This window comes from Populus euphratica, unplaced genomic scaffold (assembly GCF_000495115.2).
Source record: "Populus euphratica unplaced genomic scaffold, PopEup_1.0 scaffold191.1, whole genome shotgun sequence".
NCBI lineage: Eukaryota > Viridiplantae > Streptophyta > Magnoliopsida > Malpighiales > Salicaceae > Populus > Populus euphratica.
This window is the reverse complement of record NW_011500069.1, coordinates 220354-230753: the sequence shown is the minus strand read 5'-3', so window position 1 is coordinate 230753 and position 10400 is coordinate 220354. Positions and strand designations below refer to the sequence as shown.

General features: G+C 35.2%; 2 protein-coding genes across 5 annotated transcripts; both read left to right on the top strand.

The window, feature by feature from the left end:
- The first annotated feature begins 1697 nt into the window (after positions 1–1697).
- LOC105108367 (uncharacterized) lies at positions 1698–5415 on the top strand. Of its 2 annotated transcripts, none has more exons than XM_011002656.1 (7): positions 1698–1961; positions 2492–2537; positions 2744–2858; positions 2951–3018; positions 3704–4309; positions 4579–4683; positions 4771–5415. In XM_011002656.1, exons 1-7 carry the CDS (start codon positions 1915–1917, stop codon positions 5101–5103), a joined length of 1320 nt encoding a protein of 439 aa, XP_011000958.1. In that variant the 5' UTR covers positions 1698–1914; the 3' UTR covers positions 5104–5415. The 2 variants fall into 2 exon arrangements, with proteins under 2 accessions (XP_011000958.1, XP_011000959.1); XM_011002657.1 differs by lacking the exon at positions 1698–1961 and adding an exon at positions 2017–2417.
- Positions 5416–5885: 470 nt separating this feature from the next.
- Positions 5886–9537, top strand: LOC105108366 (Tetratricopeptide repeat (TPR)-like superfamily protein). Of its 3 annotated transcripts, none has more exons than XR_839042.1 (3): positions 5886–7650; positions 7837–8322; positions 8462–9537. XR_839042.1 is itself a non-coding variant. In XM_011002654.1 (3 exons), the coding sequence occupies exons 1-3, from the start codon at positions 5997–5999 to the stop codon at positions 8148–8150; spliced, it is 1851 nt and encodes a 616-aa protein (XP_011000956.1). In that variant the 5' UTR covers positions 5886–5996; the 3' UTR covers positions 8151–9537. The 3 variants fall into 3 exon arrangements, 2 of the variants coding, with proteins under 2 accessions (XP_011000956.1, XP_011000957.1); XM_011002654.1 differs by having other exon boundaries at positions 7837–7883; positions 8001–9537; XM_011002655.1 differs by having other exon boundaries at positions 7837–7977; positions 8135–9537.
- The last annotated feature ends 863 nt before the right edge of the window (positions 9538–10400 follow it).

The following is a 10400-nucleotide window of genomic DNA, read 5'->3' as shown; positions in this document are numbered from 1 at the left end:
GGAATCTTAATGTGTGGTTCATATTTACATTTATTGAAAAAAATTATTTATGAAATTACTTTTATCTTATTATTGTGAACTATTTAAATTAATTTATAAAATTTGTACAATTAATTTTTCAGGTATGCATTTTTTTCATGGTTGTTGTTTACTGTGAACTATCTCATTAATTGTTTTGGTTAGGGATCATAAGAGACAACAAAAAAATTGCAATCTTTAAGGAACTCGTCAATGAAAAGATAAATTATATTAGTGATTCTATCGATATTTTCATTGAAAATCTCACACCAATTTTGAAATGTTTTGTAAAACTTACAAAATAAATAGCAACTTGGTAACAAAATAGCCATGAAAAATATATGTTAGGAAAATAAATGATGATGAAATTGCTGACATAATAGAAAGCTTAAGGAGATACTTTTCAATGACGATGTTCCATCGTTGATTCCATTCGTTTTTTTCAATGTCTATGGAATCTGCATTATACATCAATGATATATTTTGTTAGCTTTTACAAATTTTCTAATAGTATATCTAATAATTTTAGTTAAATAATTATAGTGTTCGTATGCTCCGAATATCTTTTCTTTTAAATTCTAAATAAATCATTCTAAACAAATCATTCAATTTTTTTTCCTACTCCTTTTTTATAGATTTGAACCAAAGAAAATAATATGAGAGATAATTACACTAACTTTAAGAAAAGGTTTAATACTATGAATTTCAGTTTAAATATCATAAAAAAGTTTAGGATATATATATAATACACTAATAAACACTTACAAGAAGTTATAACGAGTGCTTGCTATGGTTACCCATGGTGACTTGAGAAAAGTTTATGATCAACTAATTATAATGTTTTTCAGTTTATAATCATGTGAATTAGTCCTTTTCACTATTTAAATAATACTTTTTCTTCTTCTCTAAGATAGAATTTCTTTATCGAAATTATATTATTCATGAATACGATAACTATTCTTTTTTTTATTTGTTTGCACTTCTCATCCTACACGTATTATCTTCATCTCTTTATGAATTAAAAGAGAAAAACTCATAACCACAATCTACAGTTACAAAAATAAATCATAAATATTTAGAGAAAAAGGAAAACTTTGAAACACCGTTATATGCTACGAGGAAAGGTAAACGGTTGGAGGCATATGAATAACGTGGGCTCCAATACCAGGCGATCACGCTGGAATTGCCGCCAAAATAACCGGCAAAAACACCCACCCAACTTGCACTCGCCACGTGCACTCTAACCACGTCACCATCTCGTCGTACGGACAGAAACACTCACTTCCTTGATTAAGAAAAATGATGTCATTAATTATTGTAAGACCCAGAAAAATAAAAAAACAAACGCCACGCACACAGGAACAGTTAACAAAAGTAACAGCACTTCGCAGAAATAACAACACGCCACGCAGACAGTATAAGGATGCTTTTTATTTATTTAGTAATGTGTTAAATAAAATTTTTATTTTAATACCATTATAAAAAAATATTAAAAATAAAAAAATCTTAAATATTTTAAAGCACAGTGACACCACTGAAACAAATAGCTCCGAGTTCTCAGCCTCTCTGACCGCGGGCAGCAGGAAGCCGTTAATTTACCCAATAAGAAACGGACACGTCGTTCAAATACTAATCCTGGAAAAAAAATAAACGGTCACAAAAGATAGTTAAAAAGGAAGGTCGTTGCCCTGATGGCTAGAATTCTCTTTCTCTCTCTCTATCTATTTCCAGCTCATGTCTGAATTTTTTTTTTTTCCTTGGATATTGGAGGAACATATTTCTGTAGTTTTTTCTTAAAGGTTTTCTTGTTGGGTTAAGCTTGAAATTGTTTTTCTTATAGATTGAGGGTTGTGATTTTTTTATATAATTTTTTTTTGGGGAGATTTTGAAAGCAAAATGGATGATGAGTATGCTAAGCTAATCAGGAGATTGAACCCACCAAGGTACTTGCTTATTTTTTGGGTAAATTTTCTATGTTCTATGGATTTTGTTTTTGGTTGTTTGGTCTATATACGAAATGGACAGTTTTTGCTTGAAGATGACTTTAGAGAGAAGTTTACACTCTTTGCAAGTTATTCCTTTTTTATTAATCTTTTCCTCCAATTTCTTTCTTTGTTTTGTTGCTTTGAAGAGAAGTGATCAAGAATAGAAATGAAATACAAAAATCAAATGTTTTATGTTGAATTATGACTTGACATATATCATATTTGTGGATTTTGAAAGAGAAAAAAAAGATCTCCTAAACAGTAGTAATTTTGTTTGCTTAACATAATTTTCTTTTCCCTTTATTTTCTCCAATTTTCTTGGGAATTGAATAGAGCCTTGAAATCCCCACCCCCTTTTTCAAAACTAAGCAATTCCATTCAAATTGAGCAAATTTGAGACATTAAGAGTGAGATGTGGGTTTCTTCTTCTCCTTCTGTTTTTTTTTGTTGAATACTATGAAGATTTTTAATTTTCTCTACTGTTGCAGAGTTGTGATTGACAATGATGCTTCTGAGGATGCCACTGTTATCCAGGTAAAGTTTGTGTACTTCTCATAATTCTGTTATTGGTTTAGAAAAACCACGTTGAACAAGAATACGGTTTGTGACTTCCTGAGTAAGTTCCTTAAATTAATTGATTTTATGAGATAATTAGTTAATTTTTAACTATCTGGGCTTGGTTTAATTTGAGAAAAATAACTATTTTGTGTAATTTCTTAAGAATTGATTTTTCTATTCAGGTTGATAGTGTTAACAAGCATGGAATACTCCTCAAAGTTGTACAAGTGCTTACGGACATGAACCTTGTGATAACAAAAGCATACATATCATCTGACGGGGATTGGTTTATGGATGGTAAGGTTTCTTTTGCAATCTCTCAGAAAGCAACAAGGTTCAAAAGAGTCTTATTTTGTTTGTAATATTTATTTATTTTTCATCTATTTCAGTGTTTAATGTGGTCGACCAAGATGGGAAGAAAATCAGAGATAAGGAAGTTATGGATTATATTCAACGAGTAAGGGTTATATGTTACTGCTGTATCTTATATTTGCATACTGTCATTTGATCCCTGAGATATCAGGCTAAAGAAACAGAAAACTAGTCTGAATGCTTGCAACTGATCGAGTCGTATAGAAACAGAAAACAGAAAAATTGTTTCTCTTTGGTCTCAAATAATCAAAATTTTCAGATATAGAATTTTACTCTGCTTGCCCCTGATTTCATCAACATAAAAGGAAATGGTTTACCAAGAATTCTCATGAAACAAAATGTTTGTTTTCCTTTGTAGCCCTCAGCACTGGTATCATGTCGTGTTTCGTTCTCATGATGGCAGGGGCATGTCTGCATCAGTTTGATGATGTTTTGAATAAAATGCACCTGTTAATAATATCAATGCAAATGGAACTTGGGAAAAATCATGCCAACCTTGGTTGAGATTAAATCCCGAGTCTTTTTTGAGACTGTTAAAGTCAGATTACAGTTTGCTAAAGAAAGATTTCTTATTCATTTTGACTGTAGGGGATAAGTCAGAAAAGATAATTGTCCATAATTTTCTTTAATGAACGTTTATGATTACAAAATGCACATGTTGCGTTCCTTTTCCACTGTGTTTTTGCTACCATTTTTTTCCCTTGATAAACTACAATGTGAGCAGAGCTCATCTTTTGTTTCATGTATCTTGTTACTTTTTGATTCCACAGAGACTTGAAAGCAATGCCAGCTTTGCACCATCGTTGAGAGGGTCTGTTGGGGTGATGCCTTCTGAAGAGCATACTGCAATTGAGCTTACTGGTACTGACAGGCCTGGTTTATTGTCTGAAGTATGTGCGGTTCTCACAGACCTCCACTGCAATGTGGTAAATGCTGAGATATGGACCCATAACACTAGGGCTGCTGCTGTAGTTCATGTCACAGATGATTCCACAGGGTGTGCAATTAAAGATCCAAAACGACTCTCGACCATCAGGGAATTGCTTTGCAATGTTCTCAAGGGAAATGATGATTCAAAGACAGCAACTATGACTCTTTCACCCCCTGGGGTAACAAGTAGGGAAAGAAGATTGCATCAGATAATGTTTGCAGACAGGGACTATGAAAGAGTTGAAAGAGCAGGATTAGCGAGATTTGAAGATAAGAGTTCAAGACCCCATGTAACAGTGTTGAATATTGAGAGAGATTACACCGTCGTTTCTATGAGGTCAAAGGATCGCCCCAAACTATTGTTCGACATTGTTTGCACTTTAACAGACATGGAATATGTTGTCTTTCATGGAATGGTCAGCACAGGAAGAATGGAAGCTTATCAGGTAAGATGAGTTTAGTTAAAATTTTAAAAGGGTTTTCTTGAATGATAATTAAACCTGGAAACACTTGCTTTCTGGAATGGCAATTTAGCAGCCATTTCATCAGGTGGTCAATTTGTGAACCTATAAAAATTTCGATTGTAGAGCTGAGCATAGTTCCAATCAAGTTAATTGAGCTTAACGACACTGCTAAATTTTGCACTCCATTTCCTGTTTTCCTTTTGACGTGTCAAGAAATTCTATTTAAAGATCAAAATTTTGCATGGTTGTAGGAATTCTATATTCGACATGTTGATGGACTCCCTGTAAGCTCAGATGCTGAGCGAGAACGTGTAGTACAGTGTCTTGAAGCTGCCATTGAAAGGCGAGCTTCTGAGGTAATAATTTACCGTTCTGATGTAATTTGCTAGTTTTGACCATGGTAGGCATGCTTGTCATTGTTTATATCTTACTTGGCCGTGCAGGGACTGGAGCTGGAATTGTGCACAGAGGATCGTGTTGGACTCCTCTCAGACATTACCAGGATATTCCGAGAAAACAGTTTGTGTATTAAGAGAGCAGAAATCTTGACAAAAGGTGGTAAAGCCAAAGACACATTCTATGTCACGGACGTCACTGGTAACCCAGTCGACCCCAAGATCATCGATTCAATTTGTAGACAGATTGGACAAACCAAGCTGCAAGTAAAACGCAACTCTATTCTTTCCCCAAAGCCTCCCCAGGAAACAACAATGGGATACATCTTTGGGAACCTCTTTAAAGCTCGAACATTCAAGTTGATTAGATCCTACTCGTAATTTCTTTGTCTAAATTCCCATGGGTATATATCTGTGCAGAATGATTTGATGTTCAAACCCACAAAAGAAGGTACATTGAGATCAAGAAACATTGTAAGTAGGCATCTTCTGCCCTTTTTCCAGAGGGCTTAGTCAGTGTTTATACCATATGATGATATACTTGTATAGAAGTAGCTCAGAAACCACTATTATGATGGATGGATGGTCCTTTGTATATACGTGTACATTATGTAATATGCGTTTGATAGTGCGTACATGGATTGTACAGAATCTGCGAGTTTGTGCATATAATAGAAGAAAATGGTGTGAATATTTCAAATAGATGTTTGTACTCCATTTGTGATTGAGAGGGCATTGTTGATTGTTGGATCATGTGTTTTCTTGGCTTTCAATTTTCGGAAAAACCTCCATCCTTACATTACTTTTTCTTATTTTAGACATCGGTATTTATAACCCTACCTCTTTTATATATAATCTATAATCCTACAATATGTTATACATGTATTTAAATAAAAATGCCCACCATGATGTGAATTCAAATCTTAACCATCGATGTGAACCCAAATATATTGATTTTACAATCGATGGTCTTTCATATTTCAAGAACACGTGTGTGTGTATATCAAATCCAAGTTAATTTATACATATATATATATATATATAATGCATGTATTTATATAAAAACATCTTAATCAATTTGAGTTCAAATATATGGATTTTAAAATTGATGATCAATCATGTTTTAACTTCTAATCTCAACATAAGAGACTAAGAGTGTCTTTAAAAAAAGAAAGGTTTTTGAAGGGGAAAAAAAACTTGGGCGGGACAAAAACTCTGCGTTTTGCAATAGATGCCTTTACAGTTTTCATTGCTTCCTCAAAACTTGAAAAAGAATGGCGCGCTTGGGAACGGAGTTAGCAGCTCGGATAAGCAGAGCTCTAATCACCGAGTCAAATCGCTCAATCCCGACCCGTTCATGGAATCCATTACTCGAGCAAACTCTACACAAAATCGGTTGTCGCGACTCACTGAGTCAGTCACTCGTGGCTCGAGTCATCGACCCACATCTCTTAACTCACCACTCTCTTGCTCTGGGTTTCTTCAATTGGGCTTCGCAACAACCCGGGTTCACTCATAATTCACTTACTTACCATTCAGTACTCAAATCTCTTTCTTTCTCCCGCCAATTCAATGCCATTGAATCACTGGTAAAGCAAACCAAAGCTCAAAACCTGACTCTCGATTCTTCAATTTATCGATTTGTTATTGATTCTTTGATTAAAAGAGGAAAAACCCAGATGGCATTTTCGGTTTTTAACGAGATTAAATCACAAAGTTTAGATCTTGGGACTGAGACAAGTAACTCTCTTTTGGCTTCTTTGGGGTCTGATGGGTGTTTCACCAATGCAATGAAGGTGTTTGATGAAATGAATAACAGAGGTATTGGCTTTAGTACTATTGGGTTTGGTGTATTTATATGGAGGCTTTGTAGAAATGGCGATTTGGGTGAAGTTTTGCGCTTGGTAGATGTGGTTGAAAGGTGTAATTCCTTTATTAATGGGTCCGTTATTGCGGTTTTAATTGTTCATGGGCTTTGTGAGGGTTCAAGAACAAGCGAGGCTTTGCGGGCATTGAATGAGTTGAGAATTAGGGGGTGGAAACCTGATTTTATCGCATATAGGGTTGTTGCCGAAGCATTTAGATCGCTTGGAAGCGTTTTTGACGTGAACGAGGTTTTGAAGATGAAGAGGAAGTTAGGAGTGGCACCGAGGAGTAATGATTACAGAGAGTTTATTTTGGGTTTGATTACTGAAAGACGGATATATGAAGCAAAAGAATTAGGCGAAGTTATTGCGAGTGGCAACTTTCCTATGGAAGACGATGTTTTGAATGCACTGATAGGATCAGTGTCGACAATTGATCCTTATTCGGCAATGAAGTTTTTTCATTTTGTTATTGGAAAAGGGAAGTTCCCAACGCTTTTAACGTTGAGCAATTTGAGTAGGAATCTTTGTAAGCATGGGAAGATTGATGAGTTGTTGGAGGTATACCGTGTTTTGTCTTCTAATGAATATTTCTCTGATATGGAGAGTTACAATGTGATGTTTTCGTTCCTATGCATGAGTGGAAGAGTGAGAGAGGCTTATGAGGTGCTTCAAGAGATGAGAAAGAAAGGGTTAGACCCAGATATCTCAATGTATAATTCCCTAATTGAAGTGTTATGTAGAGAAGATCTGTTGCGTCCTGCTAAAAGGCTTTGGGATGAAATGTTTGTAATCGGATGTGGAGGGAACTTGAAAACTTACAATATTCTTATTGGGAAATTCTCAGAAATAGGTCAAATTGAAGAGGCTACGAGGCTTTTCAATCACATGTTGGAGAAAGGGGTGACACCTGATGCTACAACTCACAGATTCCTCCTTGAAGCCCTTTGCCAAGAAACAAAGTTTGAAACTGCAGTTGATATCTTCTACAAGCATGTGAATCACGATGTAATGCTTGCACAAAATATATTGAAGACATTGATTCTAAACCTCTGCGGAAAAGGTATGCATGTGGTTTTAACCAGCTTATCTATGTAGTACACAATTTGTGGGATAGCTATCTTTTATACATAACAATTACTTCTTAAATTGATTTTTCACTTGAAGTGGTCTTTCTCTCTTGCTGCATTGTGATCTCTGCTGTTAAACACATTTGAAGCTTTACTTAATGCATAGGTGTGCTATGCAGGTCACTTCCTTGTTGCATCTAAGTTTCTGTGTGGCCTCACTCATGACGTAAGTCATTCAGATGCCCATGTGGTTTTGTTGAAATGTTTAGCTGACTCTGAAGAGGTTCCAATTGCAGTGGAACATGCAAAACAAATTCGAGGTAACTCACCTTCAATGTTGCAGGTCATATGCACTAAGCTTTTGGCCTTTTCTTCTTCTTCTTCAAACCCAGAACCTATCTTGCACTTGCTTCAAGCCCTGTCACAAGAATGTGTGATCAGTATAGATTTCGGCAATGATTCTTGGAAGCATTGCAGCAAATCATTGAAATGATCATAGTAAAAATTCATGTGAAAAGTTGGACTCCTTGGTATGGACAGTGGACAACAACCATAAGACCTGCAACATGTGTTTCTTGCTAGTGTTCCTACAGCTAAGATCAAATTTGCAAGATTAATTGGCTGTATCGGAAGGCAACAACCATCAGGGTTCAAAGTAGTCCAAGGTTCAATCTAAAACATTTCTACTATTATAGTTTTGTTTCTTTAAGTGTTCAACTGGCATTTGTAGCATACAGATCTCAAGTCAGCATTCTTCTGGAGGATCCATGCATATTTACATCTGAGATGACATATCCTGTGCAGATTCCAACTCCACAGTTACTGTCACTACTCCCATGGCCTTCATTTACTACGTTGGCATGTTGTTGCACCATGAAGACGGTGGTCGTGCCCCTGAATGATGCTGAAGCCAATAGAGAGCTAATAGTGTCCAAATCTTTGTCCTTGTTCCAATTCGTGAGCCTGATAAAACTGATGATCTGCTGTCATGATACCTTCCATGTTCGCACTACTAGTTCAAAACAGTCCTCCATTGATCTAATCACATAAATAGTTCCTGTCCCAACCACCATCACCACCTCCATTGGTACATGATCAGATAATTTCCTACGACAGCAGTTCTAAATGCTCTCACCACTTTGTTGCCAAGCCTCTTTTCACATGCTCGATCATTGGAAATGTTCCGTTCTCAAGGAGCTGTCTAATTGTCACATTTGATGTTGAGATGTCTAGCCATCCGTGCTCCTATAGCCAAAGCCTCCCTACCATCAGGTCTGGCCAAGAAGAGAACAGAAATCCAATAAGAAGACCAGCTCTATAAGCTAGGTCTTGAGGTATTCAGGATCCCATGGTCAACAAGGATTACTACTGTGCAATGGTGCCTTGTCAAGGGCATTGCTGTTTTTAGTCTTGATAGCCTTTCTTTGAGAAGCTACTTCACACTGGCTTGGAATCTCTTGTGGAAATGAACTATAATAAGGGAAGTCTTCTTCGCTAGCGCAATTGAGCACACATCATGCATCATTTCAGTTGGAGAAATTACATTAAAAGGGTAAAACTATAACTAGACCATGACTGCTTTGCTTAAAGTATCTGAATGCATTGATCGGATATTTCAAGGTGTTGGCGCTATTAGACGGCTGTATGGTGAGAGGGTCTGCACTGCCAAGAAGCTTGATCAGGTGGAGAACATCAATAGATAGAGATCTTCAATTTGCCGGCTTTATGGCCTTAAAGGGATTGATGGCAGTGGAACGATCTATTGATTATGGATGCATAACATCAGTCAGAGTTCAGGGTGGAATCTTGAGTACATAGATCTTTACCTGGAAACCATATGCCTCCTTGAAATATCCTAGAGGGTGTTTTTTTTTTTTTTTTTTTTTTTTTTTTTTTTTTTTTTTTTTTTTTTTTTTTTTTTATGATGGTTGCAGTAGAACCTACTACAAGCACCATAGATATGAACGTGGTCTTAAAGTCCCATTCTCTGTTGCCTGTATTCCATTAGAGAACCAATTTCTCCCATGGATAATAATCATTCATAACATTGATGGAAAAAATTGTAATTTAGCAGTCAACTGCAAATGATAAGACTATAGCTGTGGCAATAAGAACATGAATTTGAACATGCCTTGTTTCGCTTATCTAAACATGCCAAGCTCAAGTAATCATTGTAATCCACTACAAGGCTTGGTGAGAGCAATAGATTGCACTATAAAACAGTTGAATGTAATGACGGAGATTATAATTTTCTTTCTAGTTTTGACAGAGTAGATTGGTATCAAAGTCCTGGAGATGATGAGATGAGATCAAGCTTGTCTACCAATGCTAAAGTTATTTGTTAGTGGGTATATCATGTAGTCAATTAATTATATTTATTATTAATTTTATTTATATTAACATATTTAATTTTTAATAAAATTTTATTTAATTTTTAATATTTATCCAATTTGATTAATAAATTTAGAGTAAAGATAAAGTCCTTAAAAAACAAATATTTTACAAAGTATAAAATTGTTATAATTATAGAATTCATATTACATCAAAGTATTGTTTCTAAATGTTTTTGGACAACATTTTATTAAAACCAAACATTAATTAGAATCGTTGAGATTAATACATATTACATTCTTTTTTTTTTATGAAAAGAAACATTTGTTTTTATAAGTTGAGGTATAAGAGATACCTAGAATTAATATGCATATGCTTTTTAGATGACATATATATTGAACCGATCTGCATG

Excerpts from the sequence above, each read along its gene's own strand:
- LOC105108367 (XM_011002656.1), top strand. The coding sequence starts at position 1,915 with ATGGATGATGAGTATGCTAAGCTAATCAGGAGATTGAACCCACCAAG. Across the intron at positions 1,962-2,491 it reads AGGAGATTGAACCCACCAAG|AGTTGTGATTGACAATGATG; the intron begins GTACTTGCTTAT and ends CTACTGTTGCAG. Across the intron at positions 2,859-2,950 it reads CGGGGATTGGTTTATGGATG|TGTTTAATGTGGTCGACCAA; the intron begins GTAAGGTTTCTT and ends CATCTATTTCAG.
- LOC105108366 (XM_011002654.1), top strand. The coding sequence starts at position 5,997 with ATGGCGCGCTTGGGAACGGAGTTAGCAGCTCGGATAAGCAGAGCTCTA. Across the intron at positions 7,651-7,836 it reads TCTAAACCTCTGCGGAAAAG|GTCACTTCCTTGTTGCATCT; the intron begins GTATGCATGTGG and ends TGTGCTATGCAG. Across the intron at positions 7,884-8,000 it reads TGTGTGGCCTCACTCATGAC|GTCATATGCACTAAGCTTTT; the intron begins GTAAGTCATTCA and ends TCAATGTTGCAG.